This window comes from Camelina sativa, chromosome 12, assembly GCF_030686135.1.
Source record: "Camelina sativa cultivar CO46 ecotype springtype chromosome 12, ASM3068613v1".
Classification (NCBI taxonomy): domain Eukaryota; kingdom Viridiplantae; phylum Streptophyta; class Magnoliopsida; order Brassicales; family Brassicaceae; genus Camelina; species Camelina sativa.
This window is the reverse complement of record NC_141891.1, coordinates 19,406,374-19,424,992: the sequence shown is the minus strand read 5'-3', so window position 1 is coordinate 19,424,992 and position 18,619 is coordinate 19,406,374. Positions and strand designations below refer to the sequence as shown.

Below are 18,619 nucleotides of genomic sequence, written 5' to 3'. Positions count from 1 at the left end.
TTCAAAACTAAACATTTGGAAATCTTTTTCATAAAGTACATACTTAATAACAAATACTATATCCAAATACTCTAATAGAACCAAATCAACCCAAACATCTTGTGTATAATTATGTTTTTGGACATAAAACAAATTGGAAAATTTAAAAGATTTTAAGAAAAATGACAAAATAAGCAAATCCAACAAAAAAAGTTATTTTCTCATAATTGATTCTCATTAAATTGTAGCTCACAAAAGTTTTTTTTTAACATATATTCCAAGGATTTGTCATTTGTCGGATCCGTGACTAATGATGGGCCAGGAATATCCGGCCCATATATAAACCAACTCTGTCAACATTTATATTCAGTACCACCGTTGGAAAACCATCGTTCCTCTCTCTCTTCCACCGCTCCTAGGTGATTTTCAACTAACAGTCTCTATCTCTCCGAATACTTATCTCATGACAGTTGATTGGAGAAGTTTTAAGTTCTAGATTAGAGAGACCTAACTGCGATTTTGTTTTGAGTCTGATGATATGATTTTATTTTTTAAGGTTGTACGATAACTAAATACGAGATGGTGCACGAGATGGCGTTGCAGGAGGTGAAAACTTTGGTGTGGTGGAACATTAACAGCTGTCCGATTCCTCCTGGTTATGATTCACGTGAGGTCGGTCCGAGGATAGTATCCGCTTTGAAGAAATCAAAAGTCTCTGGTCCTGTCACCATAACCGCCATTGGTAGACTAACGCACAACCCTAACGATGATGTCTTGCGAGACCTGTCTTCCACTGGAATTGCTCTTATACATGCGACAGGTTAAATCTTCTTCTGATCTCTTTTTAGTACCTTTTTTTTTATTTACACTACGGTTTCCATTGAACTCGTTGCTTCAATCGGATTTGTTTGAGTGGGTCGAGTTGAATCCAGCACCGGCTAATATAATGCTCATATCTGGTCCTAAGGAACTGGAATTCTTAGAACATACTCTTTATCGCCTAGATACTGAGGGATTCACAATTTTTCTGGCATATCCTCAACGCGAACCAGCTCCAGAGTGGCTCTGGAAGAGCTTTTTTTTCTGGGGTTTATAAAGAGTGGCTCTGAACAAGCTTACTAACAGGTGTTTTTTTCTTTACCTTCTCTCCCACACGCAGCTTTGAAATTAAATCAACCAGCAACGCGCTGTTTCTGAACTAGTTTTGTGTTTTTTTCTTTTCATCAGATGATATGGATTCAGGGTCTGCGGATGATAATAAACAGGAGACAACAAGGCTTGTTCTTCAGGACAAGTGCAGTGAAACAGGTGAATCTCCCTGGTCTTGCTCAAACTGCTCTTTTGCTGGCCAAAGCTTTGAAGATTTCAACACGCATCTCAAGAGTGACGACCATAACAAGCACCATCTCTGCTTCTAAAATTACGCATCCCTTTCCCTTTCCCACTTAGAATGAAAATATCTCTGATGTACATTTGGTTTGCAAGCAGGCTTTGGATGGTGAAGTTTAACCAATCATAAGTGATTAACTTGACCTGTGTTATCTATTAGTGGGTATCTCAAAGTGTAACGCATCATCGTTTTACACGGCTTAATCTTGTTGACTTAGCTGGATCTGAAAGGTAAAATCAGCAATGTAACTAAACTATGTTAGGAATCACTTGTGATAACCATCCACGACACATGTTTCAGCTAAAGTATTCTAGTTTGGCCTTAATCATATAAGTGTTTGTGTTTAAGCCGTTCGTGGATGGCTATCAAGTATTCAATTTCTCAAATTAAAACTTAACATGACATGTGTTAAATTGTAAGGTGTGACAAATGATAATAATTTATACTAATGAACATAAATTGTTGGCCCATTGATTCGCTTGCTACCTCTAATAGACATTATCTCTCCATCACTCTTGAATGAACTTGCCTCAACTTTTTTTTTTTGGTTTTGTGCATGATTTCATAAGTATTGATGTACCATTTTTTCTATTGCTTGCTTTTTTTATGACTCACCTCTGTATAATTAACTTTTATTTTGCTCGGTCCAAATGTTTGAAGTGCCTTTGATATGCCTCCATCTTCATGGATAGTGATTCTCCACAATCCAGCCTGGCCAATATTGTAATATGAAACAAAATCTCTTTCATCCAACAAAATGAAAATGTTGCCAGAAATCATAATCCGGCCTTCTTTCCATTTATCATTGAAAATTTTAAACACTATATTAGTTTAAAAATTATGTAGGACTGTATTAAATGGTTATATTAGACAATACTCCCTCTGTTCCTGATTAATCCATATTTTAGGATTTTCAAACATATTAGAAACTGACTTTAGTCGCATTATTTTTTTTGATTAACAAATTTCAACCAACAATTTTCAGTTTCTTTTTTGAAGTTTACAATTTGTCATTAATTACTTATTAAAAATATATAGAAAACCTAAAATTTGTTTTTTGTGCAACATTTTTGTTCTCTAGAAAATGGATTAATAAGGAATGGATGGAGTAGATTTTAGTGAGAAAAACATATTGTTTAATAGGACAAAATTATTTTAAAAAATGTACCTTGTCAATGCATCTATGTAAGTATTCTACCAAAAATAAAATGCGTCTACGTAACTGTAAAAGTTGAAAAAGACTTGGCCATGTTTTTCACTCTTCTTCGTATATGTGAAACACAGAACAAATGAAATATATCTTGATTATGGAGAAAAAGAGTAAATATATTTTGATTAATTATAAGGACCCCTTGCTAGACATCAAACCTCTGTTTGATCATCGAGGATTGGAGAAGAGTACCATCATATCAAGAAACTTGACGATCTGTTTTCCTCTTGCAGCGATGATGATATGTTAGAGCAGGTCTATAATTTGAGAGTAAATTTGAGTCCAAGTATTTAAGTAAATGTCTACATATGGCTATATATACGTACACTATTTGAATGTTAGATAGATGTTATTCTTAGGTTCAAAATATTTTATTGACAGTTACAAATTTGGAAATTATGGAATTTGGTGTCATAACTTTTGTAACATAAATATTTTCATTAGATTAAATACAGTTTAATGCCTGGTTATTGAAATTATAAAAACGCATCTCTCTTTAATGCATGGTGAAAGAAATTTGTAACCCACTACATGATATTAAATATAAAATTTCAATATATTTTCCATATAAGAAATAATCAAACTTAATGATGTAATTAATACTGTTTTAAATATGTCACTTACAATTGTGTAATGAAATAAATAGATAGAAAATCAAGAAAAGTCAACATATATCAAAATCTTCTTATATATATATGATTTTGAACATGACAACAATTCTGAAATACTCTTGACAGATCGATTTTATGTTGATATGTGCATTGATATTAAAGGAAAAGCTATTATTGTGTAATTTATACATTATTATGTAATTTATTATAATTTAATAGGAATTTAGTGGAACTGACTAACTTTATTGCCTACTCAATTAACAAAAAGAAAAAATATATGATTTTAAAATGTGTAATAATTAAAGTTTATAAAATTACATAAAGGCATAATCATAATCATATATTTAAACTATTTCATTTCTCATCCAAGATATGATTTTTATTATGATATTTTCTTTTATTATAAAATAGTGTGTATTTTTCACTTAAAAGGATGAAAGAAAAATTAAATAAAATGTAAGATAATTAACAGATGTATCAAATATCAGTTAATTTATTAGTAAATGTTAAAGAATATTAGATTTTGTATCAAATATATAATATGAGATCTTATTATAAAACAATCTGATTTTGTTTAACAAAAGAACTTAAGATATAAAAATGGATTTAAAAATTAATATATGTCAATTGTACCAACTGGATAAGAGAAGTAGGATTATTTGGAATTGAAAATGATATAAATTTGTTGAAAAAAAATTGAAATAAAAAATGACATGTGTCACTAAAAAAGAATGCAAAATGTTGCAATGTGAATAAGAGTTAGGAAAAACCTTCTCATATTATATAAGATATAAAAATGTTTTATATATCGTGTTTACGAACTTATAATGCAGACGATAAGGGTCAATATATTGATCAGCGTAGCATACATGCATTTTCCCTATTGTTAGAATACCAGATTCAATGCAAGTCTCTCCTAAAATCTTTCTTAGCAATGATTTCCCGATTACGATCTTTTAGCAGTAGCTAGATATTCTTATTAATTATGATATATGACATGGAAAACTATTTAAATCCGATTTATAAAAAGAGTCACAATTTCACAATCATTCAACTAAAAGTATAAAACACCACTTATTTCGATTTTCTACGTTCACTTCAGTCTGGATCTGTAATAAGTTATAATCCTAGAAAAGGTCATTGTATTAATTTTAAAAATGAAATGATTCTTTCAATATTTATTTAATCATGCTTCGTTAATAAACGACGTATCATTTTGTGGGGTCCTATGGATTTCACAAAGATCATGCTGGCCAAGTTAAGGTTCATAGGTTCATAGGCTCATAGCAGTTTTGTGATGCTTTCAAGTTTCACCCCTGGGGACCGTACTCGAGTTGATGTGGACACTCAGGAGCCTGGGAAATGTTCAAATTGCCCCTAATGTAAAAATGTTGAACAGTAATTAAGATGGCCGTTGATGCCATTACACAATCTAGGGAGTAGCCAAGATTTTTATATTAAAAATATAGAATCAGGCGTATATTTTATAAGAAAAAAAAAATTATAAGAAGAATGATTGGTGGACCAAATTTTGTGCCCATATTTAAACAAATTGTCCGGACAAACGTACAGACTACAGAGGATGCCTAGACGATTAAGAACTAGATGATTTTTAAACTAATCTTGTATATGCGATTTAAATTTTAAGTAACAGGCGACAATTCATATTATATGCGATTGGGTCATCCGGTCATGTGATCAGAATTAAATTCTTCAGTTCAGTAGTGCTAGAAAACAAACAATTTAAATTGTACTTGTCATTCAAATTAAAATAATATGATGACTCAATAAAAGGCTCTAAAGTAGTTGAAAAGTACATGAGTCCAATGTACAAAAAGGTCTTGTCACGAGTCTCACGACTCTACAAATAGACCACAAATCAGAGTACTTCAAACATTGAGCTCCCTCCTCTCTCTCTCTTTTTCTCTTTCTCCCTAAACAAAATTCTCAGAAAACAATATGGAAGAGACAGCACTGACAAAAGATCAGATCACTGAGTTCAAAGAAGCCTTTTGTCTCTTCGACAGAGACGGCGACGGTTCTATCTCTTTTTCTCTAACATGTTCATAAATAATATACTTAAGAAGAGATATATATATGTGTTGTGTGACATTTTTACTTATCATTTTTTTTTTTGGAATCTAATAGGTTGTATAACGGTGGAAGAACTTGCAACGGTGATCCGTTCTTTGGATCAGAATCCCACAGAACAAGAACTTCAAGAAATCATCACTGAGATTGACTCTGATGGCAATGGTACCATTGAATTTGCTGAGTTTCTCAACCTCATGGCCAAGAAACTTCAGGTTCCTCTCTCTCTTGATCTCTTTATGTATTACATGCTAAATAGTTTTCTTTAGAAATATACACTTTTACAATTAGTTACATCAAATGAACTATATATTGTTTTTTTTTAGAGACAAAAGAAAAAAGAAAAAACTATAAATTGTTTTTAAATCGTTGCCTCATTCGTTACACTTATGTCTTCTAAGTTGCTAACTTTTTTTACAATTAAGGAGATTTTCAATTTTGTATATATCACAGCAAGTTTTTCTTTCTTACTATGTTTTTACTTGTTCTCTACAGAGAAAAAAAGATTTGTTGTAAAGATCTGTGTTTATATTCTAAACAAAGACATTGTTTATATTATATTACAATTAGTTGTGTAATGTTAATTTGTTGTCGTGATCATGTGATGATATAGGAAAATGATGTTGAGGAAGAGCTGAAAGAAGCTTTCAAAGTCTTTGACAAAGACCAAAATGGTTACATCTCTGCCAGCGAGGTCTCTGACTTTTACTCCTTTTTTTTTCGCTCTTTTTAAATTTATTTATAGTTTGGTATATATCATATACTTAGATGTCTATATTATATATATGCTTGACTTATTAAAAAACTTATGCGGAGAAAAGAACTTATAATATAACAAATTAGTTCGATGCACAGGAATACTGGATTGCGTTTTTGTACAACGTTCTCCAATAATACCATGTACGGTCTAAAACTGTGTTTTTATTTGCTTATAAATGATTAGAGCTATAGTTCTATATATTTTCGTGTCTCCTAAATCCTTCCTAAATTGAGTTGTCGAATTTAAATACGGTACATGAACCAATTTCATAAATGTCTTCTCTGCTTAAATGGTTTATGCTCTATAAAGTGTCAAATCCAGGCTAAGCATAACAATAATGGTATTTGTATAGAAACCACTTGATATCAATTAATTCTGCATTAACTAGAAAAACGAGAAATCCAGCTAAAACACACTTTGATATATTTAGAATCAATATGACAAAAATCAGACAACAAAGCCAGACAATCTTCCAATTTAAAGAGATCCATAGTTGTTGTCTCATTTATGTTCTAAACATTTTTTTAACAAGACATGGCTATTTATTTATTTCGTTTTATCTTTTTCGAAAGTCTGTTTTCCAATCGTGAAGACTTAGAGCTAGCTGGCATTGTGAATCTATTAGAGATGAACAGGAGGAACAAAAAAAAAAAACAATTAATAGAAAGTAGTTAGATAGATTAATGATCAACAGGTCAATTAAAACATAATGTGTACTCCACCACGATCTAGTGGTGTCGTTGTAACACTTCAGGATCGAATCCACAGAGACCAAACAATTGCACTAAGAAATTATCAAGATCAAATATAGCTAAGACAATGGAAAAGTTTGTGAATCAAGTAACTATCTAAAAACAGAAAAGTAAACAAGTGTTTTTAAAGCAATAGAGAAATATTGGGCGCAAGGAATCTTTAGGGTTTATGATCACAAATTTAGATGATTAGATAGGGATGCATTAGACACCGTTCTAGAACTCAAATCACTGTTGTAAAGCTAACCTACTGTCGCAGCATTAGTTTTCTATGCAAGGAATTGAATGAATCCTAAACCGTCGTTTGAATCTAAACAATCCTAGCAAGCAATAAGTTCAAGTTTGATTTGTTCACAAGGTGCCCCAACTTCAACTGTCGTTGGCTGAGGATCACCTTGCTCACCTATGTTCTTTCAAGTAATTCAACAACACTTTTGATGCCTAGATGAATTAAACCTATGATCTTAATCTAGGTGATCAGTCTAGCTTAAGCATTAAGAATAACAATAGATGAAGAACAACAAAATCAATCCCTAATCTAACAAACCTAGCATCAATTAATCATATAAACCCTTCTGAAACCCTAAACCCAATTGAGAAACTACTCAGACATGGAGAAGCAGAAACAGCAAATCAATAATGAAGATAACATAATTGAATTGCAAAAGAATAGAAAATAGGGTTTAGAAATCTTCTCCAAAGTGTCAAGAAGGATTAGAGATCTTCTCCCTTTGCTCTCAATACAAAATAGTCTCAGAAAAATAAAGCTTATGTCTCTGGAGGCCGTGCCTCTAACTTAAATATCAAAATAAAACCCTAAAAGTCGGTTTAAAACAAAAAAGGAAAACTTGCGTCGGGGACTGGATTGGTCGATCTCGAAAGGATCAGTCGATCCGGAATGTATTTCTGCTCTCATTCCATCTGCCTTCTAGCTCGATCAGTCTTCAACCAATTGGCTCCAAATGCATGTTTTCATCCCCAAAACGCTCAGATTCCTTCCAAAGTCACCTAGGACCTGTAAAGACTCACAAAAGACTAAAAGGACTCTAAAAGCACACTTGGACCTAGGAAAAGACTCAAAACAATCCTAAAAACTATGGTTAAAACCCTATAAAATGCAGACACATCAATTCCCCCGGACTTGAATCTTTGCTTGTCCTCAAGCAAGAACAGACAAAAACTCAAGAACAAAGAAAAGGTTTGAAAGTGGAAACTCACATATTCTTGGGAACTTTTTCTTTGCACTCTTCATCACATCAAACTGAGAACTACTTTTTGTACCTTGCCCATGATTAGGATCAACACTCCCTACTCTGAACTCCACAGCCTTAGAGAACATTTAGTCTCCCCATCGTTGTCTCTCTACATCAGATTAGTAAAAAGGTGCGGTCTTACCATGGGAGTATCGATCATTGAACTTCTTCTTTGCACTCTTCATCACATCAAACTGAGAACTACTTTTTGTACCTTGCCCATGATTAGGATCAACACTCCCTACTCTGAACTCCACAGCCTTAGAGAACATTTAGTCTCCCCATCGTTGTCTCTCTACATCAGATTAGTAAAAAGTGGAAACTCACATATTCTTGGGAACTTCTTCTTTGCACTCTTCATCACATCAAACTGAGAACTACTTTTTGTACCTTGCCCATGATTAGGATCAACACTCCCTACTCTGAACTCCACAGTCTTAGAGAACATTTAGTCTCCCCATCGTTGTCTCTCTACATCAGATTAGTAAAAAGGTGCGGTCTTACCATGGGAGTATCGATCATTGAACTGTTGACTCCTTCAACCTCTTATCACCCAAGACCTCCTCTTATGCTCCCTTTCCTCTCTCTTTTCTCACTTCCAAAAGATTGATTTCTCCCTAATTTTCTAGGGTATCATTTTTTATTTATTTATCAATCCTTTGCTCTTTTCTTGTGGACAGGTTTCCATGAGTTCCGAAAGATGCACGGGTTTACGCACAACCCTCGGTTCACTTCTTTTATTACCTATATCCTCTTCTTCTTATATTTTTCTTTTCTCTTTTTTTTTACTGAGTACTGAAGGGAAGAGAGAGGGGAAGCATACTTTGTGAGGAGATGCACGTCTTGTAAGGCTTGAAGGGAGGAGTATTGTCCGATGTATACCAAGCCCCAAGGTAAGAAATTAAATCCGGTTAAGTCCTGTTAAAGCTAGAGACAACTTCTGGTTCAACTTAGTGTTCTCCTTGGCGAGTGTCTTTTGGGGCGTGTTGAGACTGCTCATGTTCATTCCAAGCTTCATTCCAAATCAGAGGTACAAAAGCAATCATAAGAGTGTTAGTTCAAAGCAAAAGATTCTTGGAAATGATCATAGTTTCCCATTTTGTTTTTTTTTGTTTTTTTAGACTCGACAAACTGACTCAAATAAAAGAAAAATCAAAGGAAATAACCACAGAAAACGACATTAGTAACTTGGAGACAGCCCTCCCCCGGACTTACTTCACACCGTCCCGGTGTGAAAGCAAAGCCAAGAAAAGAATGAATCCGACAAAGAAAATAAGAAAAATGAAAAAGAAAAAGAAAGGAAAAGAAACAAAAACCGGTGATCTCGCATCTGGTGGTGGAGTGGTGTTGGCAAGGGTGGGGACTACCGGTCTCAGGGTGGGATCGACCGATCTGCAACATTATTGAACTTAGAGACACCCGCAGAAAACCACCGGGATCAGTCGATCTTTAAGGAAGATCGATCGATCCGAAGCGCCTGGAACAAAAATATTCGCATCTTCTGCGTTTGGAACCTGTTCCTGAAAACACTTAACAGCAGACGTGATTTCACCGTAATAAATCCTAAAAACAAAACCAAAATCCTAAGATAAATAAAAATAAAAGGGTAAGCCAGCACAAATCCCATGGGTTGCCTCCCATAAGCGCTTGTTTAAGGTCTATAGCTTGACCACTCAACACAAAATGTTAATCATGTGTATCAAAAGGCTGAGCCAATGGACCTTTAGTCCTTCTCTTGTTAATGCAATAAACAATATGTGTCAAGTAACACACAATTATCCATGGCAAAACAATAAAATTCACATCTAGGAAGTTTACTACAAATGTAGCATATACTTTGAAATATTCCTTGATGGTTGGATGCTCATGAGGTTTAATGCATTTAATGGAAAAATAAAGTCAATTTCAGGTTCAAACGAGGTTTTCACAAAATAATTAACTTCATCCCCATTAATTTCATAGAACACAATATCCTCATTCATATAATCCACCTCAGGATCCTTTGTTTCATGCAAAATTGTATCAATATCAAGAACACACCCTAGGTAAGATTCTTCAAGAAGAGAGCTAGATACATCAGGCATTGAAAACTCAAACTCGAGATCATGAACATTCAAAGCACAATGATATTCAATATCAAAACATATTTCATGATAATCCCTAGCAAGTTTTTCTGCTCTTAAGATGTCTAGACGTTGAGACTCACATATCAAATCATAGCATTCATCAATAAGCAATGGAGTATCCAAACTAGAAGTTACATCTTCAATGCATGGCATGTGAATATCCTCAAAATCATAAATTTCAAGGGTGGAAACGAATGTACCTTCTATTTGGCTTGGTGGAACCCAATATATTACCTTTTCACAAGCATGAGCTTCCCTAATCTCTGTGAAAGTGGGCTCCCTCCCTTCAAGTACTGCTCGATGTGAGATGAGATTCAACCGGATCATTGCTGCTAAGTTCCTCCTTGTCGTTGTTGGATGCTCCATGTAAAGCTCATCCAACTTAACTTTTTGATCCGGTGTAAGAACACTCTCATCAACCAGTGGCTCCACATAAGGCTCATCTAAAATGTCTTCATCAAATGTGATCTCCTCTTCCTGTGGCCAGTCATCGTAATCCATGGCCCCAAAAACATTTTTCATTTTTTTTTATCTACAAAAAGAGAAAATAAAAATAATTAGTAAAAACAAAAATAAAATCTTAGACTATACTCAATTCTAAAATCTCAAAGGCAATCATTTTGGTCCCCGGCAATGGCGCCAAATTGATCAACAGGTCAATTAAAACCTAATGTGTACTCCACCACGATCTAGTGGTGTCGTTGTAACACTTCAGGATCGAATCCACAGAGACCAAACAATTGCACTAAGAAATTATCAAGATCAAATATAGCTAAGACAATGGAAAAGTTTGTGAATCAAGTAACTATCTAAAAACAGAAAAGTAAACAAGTGTTTTTAAGGCAATAGAGAAATATTGGGCGCAAGGAATCTTTAGGGTTTATGATCACAAATTTAGATGATTAGATAGGGATGCATTAGACACCGTTCTAGAACTCAAATCACTGTTGTAAAGCTAACCTACTGTCGCAGCATTAGTTTTCTATGCAAGGAATTGAATGAATCCTAAACCGTCGTTTGAATCTAAACAATCCTAGCAAGCAATAAGTTCAAGTTTGATTTGTTCACAAGGTGCCCCAACTTCACTGTCGTTGGCTGAGGATCACCTTGCTCACCTATGTTCTTTCAAGTAATTCAACAACACTTTTGATGCCTAGATGAATTAAACCTATGATCTTAATCTAGGTGATCAGTCTAGCTTAAGCATTAAGAACAACAATAGATGAAGAACAACAAGATCAATCCCTAATCTAACAAACCTAGCATCAATTAATCATATAAACCCTTCTGAAACCCTAAACCCAATTGAGAAACTACTCAGACATGGAGAAGCAGAAACAGCAAATCAATAATGAAGATAACATAATTGAATTGCAAAAGAATAGAAAATAGGGTTTAGAAATCTTCTCCAAAGTGTCAAGAAGGATTAGAGATCTTCTCCCTTTGCTCTCAATACAAAATAGTCTCAGAAAAATAAAGCTTATGTCTCTGGAGGCCGTGCCTCTAACTTAAATATCAAAATAAAACCCTAAAAGTCGGTTTAAAACAAAAAAGGAAAACTTGCGTCGGGGACTGGATTGGTCGATCTCGAAAGGATCAGTCGATCCGGAATGTATTTCTGCTCTCATTCCATCTGCCTTCTAGCTCGATCAGTCTTCAACCAATTGGCTCCAAATGCATGTTTTCATCCCCAAAACGCTCAGATTCCTTCCAAAGTCACCTAGGACCTGTAAAGACTCACAAAAGACTAAAAGGACTCTAAAAGCACACTTGGACCTAGGAAAAGACTCAAAACAATCCTAAAAACTATGGTTAAAACCCTATAAAATGCAGACACATCAATTAAAATGTGTATGATTCTATTGGTGCATTGGACAGGAGGGCACATGTTTTACCTAGTTTAATTAGATATCAACACATTAATCAACATCCTCAAAGTTACATTAATGCGTATACTTTTTTATATGCAAGCACATTTTTGCATGCACAGATAAACTATCTAAGTATTAAAAAAAAATCAAACTCAGGCCAAAACCAGCTGATTTCTTTTGTGTTCATGATTTTTCTTAATAGATCAGAAAATAATATTCATGTTAGGCTTGACCGAGCCCTACCGCTCTGATTGATACGCGTAGTTTTGATTTATTCTTGGTCGATCGATGGTGCCGCATTTGAGATATATATTAATGTGAAAAGTTGTGTTATTGCAGTTAAGTCATGTAATGATAAATCTAGGGGAAAAGCTAACAGATGAAGAAGTTGAACAAATGATCAAGGAGGCAGATTTGGATGGTGATGGCCAAGTCAATTATGATGAATTCGTCAAGATGATGATCAACATTGGTTGATCTCTTTTTCTTTATTCTCTTAATTATATAAGCCAATGATCCTTAAATAATTACCATGTTAGTTTTTTTTCTTCATTTTTTTCGTCAAAGTGATTTAGTTACCATGTTGGTTTGTTACTCCTTCGTGTTCTATCTCAACAAATTACATTATTCTACATTCAATGAAAATTTTCTGATCCAGTTTTTGTTACATCTCTTATTGAAGCTGTTACTATACCTTTTTCTGTTCTATTTTAGAAATCTAATTAGCAAATTTTTCTCCTTCTCTCACATCTTTGATATACTAATAAAAATAAAATCAAATAATTTTATGATAGACTAATTTATAAATATAGAATATGTTCTAATATATGAAAACACATAATATTCAATAATAATATATGTTCTATCAATTTGTTTTTTTTTTAAATCATCGTTTTGAAGTAAAATATATATCACTTATATATCCTCAAATACTTTAAATTAGCATTTAAATATTTTACATGTTATACAGTTTGGCTGTCTTTAAAACGTAGATACTAAAAAAAACAATTAAACAAAAATTGACCATAACTTACTTTATCAATACAATTGAATAATGTGGTGGATATGCTACTATTGAATAATGTGGTGGACTCATGGAAATAGTTCAATTCGTCTCTTCAATGCGTAATATTTTTTATTTTGTATTTTTGCCAAATTGTATTATAATTATAATTATATAATAATTTTCAAGAGTTTTGTACAAAAAAAACTTTTTTGTATTATTTACTTCCAAAAATACAAATTAATCATACAAAGTCAGAAAATAAGCAATATAAGTCTTATACATACTCTTTTAAATGATTTCACGGTGATTGATTTGCATTTTTTGTAGAGATGGAGGGTTAAATTGCAAAAATGACGATTTCCCTAATTTTCAATTTTGATTAAAAATTACAATTTAATTAGTCAATAATTTAATAAAATTCATATTTTAGTTGATTAGATTAAATTTAATTAGTTAATAAATTCATTTTGTATTACTTACTATTGTCATAGATGTAAAATTTTGCATTAACACTTTAAAAATTTGTTTAAGTTATATAAACTTATTTTGCATCAGTTATGATTGATACAAAATTTCAAATAAGTGATACAAATTGATGTTATTTATGTGAGATGAAGTTGTATATCGGAAATCAAGATACAAACAAGAAGACTATGAAGGAGTGAATGAGGTAGCATCCACATGATCCTACAAGGCTACATAAGACACATATTGAGTGATTGTGGATCTAAGAATATAATGCTACTTTCCAGTGATGCAGATTTTTCTATACTCTTAAATTTTGTGAATGAAAATGATATAAGATTTTTCTAGTCCAGAATATCTTAAAAAGAAGTACATACATCTTAAAAAAACTTAAACTTTTGGCAGAAATTCGGTTTTTAATTGATAATTGCAATATTTTTTTAAAAAAATATTAGATTTTTGGAATCAACTTCCCAAAAATTGGATTTCGTATACCAAAATCAATTGAAGTACGTAATTCATAATACCTAATATTTTTCTTATGGAAGATCTTTAAAAGAAACAGATTTTAAAACTGTACTCCTAAAAATCAATCCTCCATATCTTCTAGCTAAAATTCTCTCCACCAGATATATTATACTTATGTCACAAAAATACAAAAAATCATTATCTTCCTATTCTTCTTCTCACTTGAAAATTCTACATCCAAATCTTTTAAGTTTTACTCGCTACATATTCTTCTTTTGTTTTGTCTTGCTGTAATTATTTTCTTTGTTGCTACTCGATTATCTCTCAAACGAAAATTATAGCCTTGAATGGTAGTAGTTTTTGGCATGATTTTTTAGTTTTTTTTTTCAAAAATCATTTAACTAGCCAATCAAACTATATAAAAAAATAGTTTCCGTCAAATATAAAAGAAAACTACTTTGAGAGTTTTGAGATATTTTCTAATTTAAAAACAATTTAAAATCTCTTAACCATACATGGCTTTGCGTAATCTTACTCTAAGGGGGTGTTATTGGAGAGGTAATTTATAAATCCATATGGAATTGTAAATTCTAGAAATCAAAATACATGGATTTTGAAATAACATGTTTTATCCTTGGATTTGAATCCTTCTATTTTACACTTTCAAATCCATTCAAATCCATTTAAAACATAATGTGGATTCTGAAATCCAAAAACAAATCATTGAATGAATAACATGAGATTTTAACAAGTATTTGTAAATCATGGAATCATCATTTTGATAAGTATTTTAAAATCAATGATTGAATAACACATGATTTTTGTCTGGATTTCCAAATTCATTAAAATCATAGAACCAATAACCCTCTCTAAGAGAATTTGTCCCCAATTTCCAGAATTTTTTTGGTGAGAAATATGAAGTTTTCGAGTTCCTCTCTCTCTCTTTTTCTTCGTTCTTTACACACAATATAATTTTCTTGTTTAGTTCAATTACTTCTATTTTTTTATCAACAAAGAAATGCAATGGTTGAGTTTTGAAACCAAATTGCCAATAGTTGCATTGTTATTTTCGTCTTATTTATTTCTTGCGCTATTCAATGAAAAGTCATGTTGACTTTGCTGTCAGTCAGAGGAAATAAAAGTTGGGAGTGTTTTAAAAATTTATTTATTACTTAAAAATATGCATGTAAAATAGTACAGTAAAAATTAAAATTAAAGGCAGTAAAACTTTACCGAAACCCCTCAAAAAGAAAAGCCCATCTCAAAGTATACAGAACACCAAATCCACACGTTCACTTGTTTCCTCCAATTTCTCAAAACAATAATTAAAAAAAAAAAAAACCCATCAAATCACAAAATAATTTGTTTAATTCATGGCAGTGGTGCAACAAAGGCATGTTCCTAAGAGCGAAGATTTGCTCCGTTTTCTGACTATGCCTTTCATAGAACCCGATGAAGTTTTATTGTCCACCAAGTTATCTTCTGAGCCCTTGGTTTCTTTGAAGCTATCATTGTGTTTTTTCAACGACCCTAGAGACATGTCGATGCCTCTTGATTTCACAGACTCACTTCTCTTCAGCATCACAGTTTTCTCTTCCACGTCGATTGTTGCCTCGTATATCTCAGTCTTGTCCTCACAGATCAATGGAGTTTTCTCTGTTAATTCATCGCTTCTTGCTTCGATTCTTCGGTCATGACCGAAGCTAGGAGCTCGCATCTCAAGTCTAGCTTCTTCATTGCTTTCAGTAGTTTCTTGCGCTTTGTTGCTTTCTACGCAAGAAATGAGCAGAGTCTCAGATGTGTTAGCTTTCTCTAAACCCATCTTGTTTCTTGAAGGGAACGCAACCTCTGAAACTAACTGTTGAACCAGCGAATCCCCGATACTTCTACTATTCTGGCTCACAGGGAGCGATCTGCATCGCGACATACGTTTTAGGCTTGAATCTCTTTTGTCCTTGTCTTCCATATAAACTCCAAGACCGGTCTCTTGAATAGCATTTGACTCTTGTGGACCAAGTTGACTGTTAGAGATCGCCTTATTGACTTTTCCTTCATCATGAACAGCACGATAGTCGAGATTCAGAATCTCCTGTGGCTCGCTTTCAGGAAACCCTTCCCTTCCTGTTCTGTTTTCCATACCAGTCTCTTGATCAAGCTTTGCAACTTCCTCTGAATGAACAATTTCGTCCAGAGACTCATTCACCATGTTTTCTTCAGTTCCAACAGTTTCAAAAAAGCTTGCAGATTCAAAGACCATCTCATCAATCACACAGAGCTTCTCTTCAATATCAGACTCTCTCGAATTACTCACAACACTTTGAGTTCCAATCACAGAAAACTCTTCCACTTCTGTCGCCTGACTCACAGTTTCAAAACCTGTTCAGGAATAGAGAGAAAATTGCATTAGGTTAAGTTTCGAATATGAAGAGAAGAGAGAAAAATTAAGATCGACCTTCAGCAACTGATGTTTGTTTCTGGAGCTTCTCATCGGTTTCCATTACCAAGCTCTCCAAGCCACTCTGGTCTATCTCTTCTTTGAAATTCTTTACTTTCGATTCATCGACTGAGTCCTTGCTATGTGGTTCTGTTTCTTCAACACCATCAGACAAGCTCTCTTTCTCTTCATCTCCATCTCCATCTTTTACTTCACCTGCAAGAAACAACTGATCTTGTCTGGTATCTACGGAAATAGAGTCCAACTGAGACATTCCATCGGTTTCTAGCTTTGAGCTCTCTTTCTCTTTATCTACATCTTTGTCTTCTCCTGAAATAAACAACTGATCTTGTACGGTCTCTACGGAAACAGAGTCCAAAGGAGACATTACTTTGGTTTCAAGCTTTGAGCTGCCGATCTTTTTATCTCCATCCTTACCTTCACCTGCAAGAAACACTTGATCTTGCGTTTCTACGGAAACAGAGTCCAACAGAGACATTCTCTTGGTTTCTAGCTTTATGCTCTCCTTCTCTTCATCTCCATGTTTACCTTCACCTGCAAGAAACACCTGATCTTGCGTAGTCTCTTTGGAAACAGATCCTAGCTTTGGGCTTTCTTCTTCTGCAATTACACAGACATAATATTAAGTGAGAATACTAATAATACAAATACACATCAAAAAAAAGAAGATTTGCTGGTTTACCTGTTAAAATGGCGGTTGCGTTGGTATTGCCCATATCATTTCCTTTGTTCAACTTGCAATAAATCAAGATCTCTGGATAAATCTGAGAAATTGAAACAGAGAGCAATAAGAGGCGATTTTAGCTGAACGGAGGGTTCCGAGTACTGTTTGTGTCTGCTGGATTAAAGCATGTTTGGTGTTTTATTGAATTCTGTTATAAATTAGTTAAATGCTTATTAGTTGGCGTCACTTTGTTAGGACCCTACGCAACATTATGAGACCATATGATATGTAAATGTTTCATACAAAACCGTAAGGACAATTCTATTTCTAAGTTGGAGGCACAATACATCTAATATTGGACCATTTTAAAGTGAGAGGGCCAACCACTAAATTGAGAATTTTAGCTATAACTTTAGTGTTTCAAGAACTCACTAAATGTCTACATAAATTTGTGAAACAAAACACTTGATTTGTATCTACGAAAAATTTCGACTTGTATGAAACAATGAATATTATGATAGAGATGAGATATCTCTATAAATCAGAGTTAAAAATTAAAAGATAGATAAATATATAGTAAGAAAAAATATCACTAAAAAATTCAATTTTCATCTCATTCTATGAATAATCAAGTAAAACCTTTGGACCTGAAGATATAATATATGTCCATCTCATTTACAATATAACTAAACAGTTTTCGAATATCAAAAGCCAAAAGGTGTGGGTGTAGTTTTGTAAATTGTCTCTATAATTTGAAAAAAAAAAGTCATATTTTTCGCATTTTTGGTTTTTGTATTTTTTTTTCCCAATCCACAACACGCACAATATTTTATAGATTCTAGATATTTTGTTGTTTTCTTTTTGTGAATCATCAAATACCATTTTTTTTTTTTGGAAAAACAAATCATCAAATACCATTTAAAACCCACAATTATTGGTATTTTTCATTGTCACATCAAATTGAACTCGATGAAATTTTCCAAGTAATATATACTTTGTCTTTGTAAATGAACAAGAGGTAGATTCTAGAGTTTTTATATATTTACGAGTTCTATGGCCCAACCATTCATTTTTTTTTCTGAAAAACGAATTATTCCAACCATTCTTTAGCCCTTGGAGTTGGAATACATAATTTTTGTTAATGATTACATGTTTGGTGAGCTATGTTCATCCCTTTTTAAGTGAGGAAATTATTCATAAATATATAGTTCTAATATTTTTGATAAGAAAACTCTTATGGATCGGAGCCAATGGACCTCTCATCTTTAATAAATTTTCTTCTCTAACTTTTATCTTGGTTTATATAATTTAAATGATTTGAGCTACAAAATAGCCAATAATCAGCTTTCAACTTTTGAAAGCATTCTCTTTTCTTTTACGTTTAATTTAAACAAAAGAGGTCTTTTTTTTTTGCTGGAATTCCTCAAACCAATCCTTTTTGTAATACTTAATCTTAGAAAATATATTTAAGTAGTAAGATAAAAAAAGTATTGCATAGACATCATTTGAATTAGTTCA

At 33.0% G+C, this 18,619-nt stretch overlaps 2 protein-coding genes and 1 long non-coding RNA gene across 6 annotated transcripts; 2 read left to right on the top strand and 1 right to left on the bottom strand.

The window, feature by feature from the left end:
• Positions 1 to 359: 359 nt before the first annotated feature.
• LOC147930757 (uncharacterized) lies at positions 360 to 1,522 on the top strand. Its single transcript, XR_015573617.1, has 3 exons — positions 360 to 398; positions 536 to 1,104; positions 1,207 to 1,522. It is a non-coding gene; the product is annotated as an uncharacterized LOC147930757 (long non-coding RNA).
• Positions 1,523 to 5,007: 3,485 nt separating this feature from the next.
• Positions 5,008 to 12,710, top strand: LOC104732179 (calmodulin-like protein 8). 4 transcript variants are annotated; one of them, XR_015575440.1, is made up of 5 exons: positions 5,029 to 5,228; positions 5,339 to 5,496; positions 5,895 to 5,975; positions 8,727 to 8,939; positions 12,383 to 12,710. XR_015575440.1 is itself a non-coding variant. In XM_010451717.3 (4 exons), the coding sequence occupies exons 1-4, from the start codon at positions 5,150 to 5,152 to the stop codon at positions 12,518 to 12,520; spliced, it is 456 nt and encodes a 151-aa protein (XP_010450019.2). In that variant the 5' UTR covers positions 5,008 to 5,149; the 3' UTR covers positions 12,521 to 12,710. The 4 variants fall into 4 exon arrangements, 2 of the variants coding, with proteins under 2 accessions (XP_010450019.2, XP_087335919.1); XR_015575439.1 differs by having other exon boundaries at positions 8,727 to 9,076; XM_010451717.3 differs by lacking the exon at positions 8,727 to 8,939 and having other exon boundaries at positions 5,008 to 5,228.
• A 2,421-nt stretch (positions 12,711 to 15,131) lies between these two features.
• Positions 15,132 to 17,435, bottom strand: LOC104732178 (uncharacterized). The gene is made up of 3 exons (XM_087478022.1): positions 17,120 to 17,435; positions 16,435 to 17,037; positions 15,132 to 16,358 (listed from the first exon to the last, which is right to left on the bottom strand). Exons 1-3 carry the CDS (start codon positions 17,151 to 17,153, stop codon positions 15,349 to 15,351), a joined length of 1,647 nt encoding a protein of 548 aa, XP_087334148.1. The 5' UTR covers positions 17,154 to 17,435; the 3' UTR covers positions 15,132 to 15,348.
• Positions 17,436 to 18,619: the final 1,184 nt, after the last annotated feature.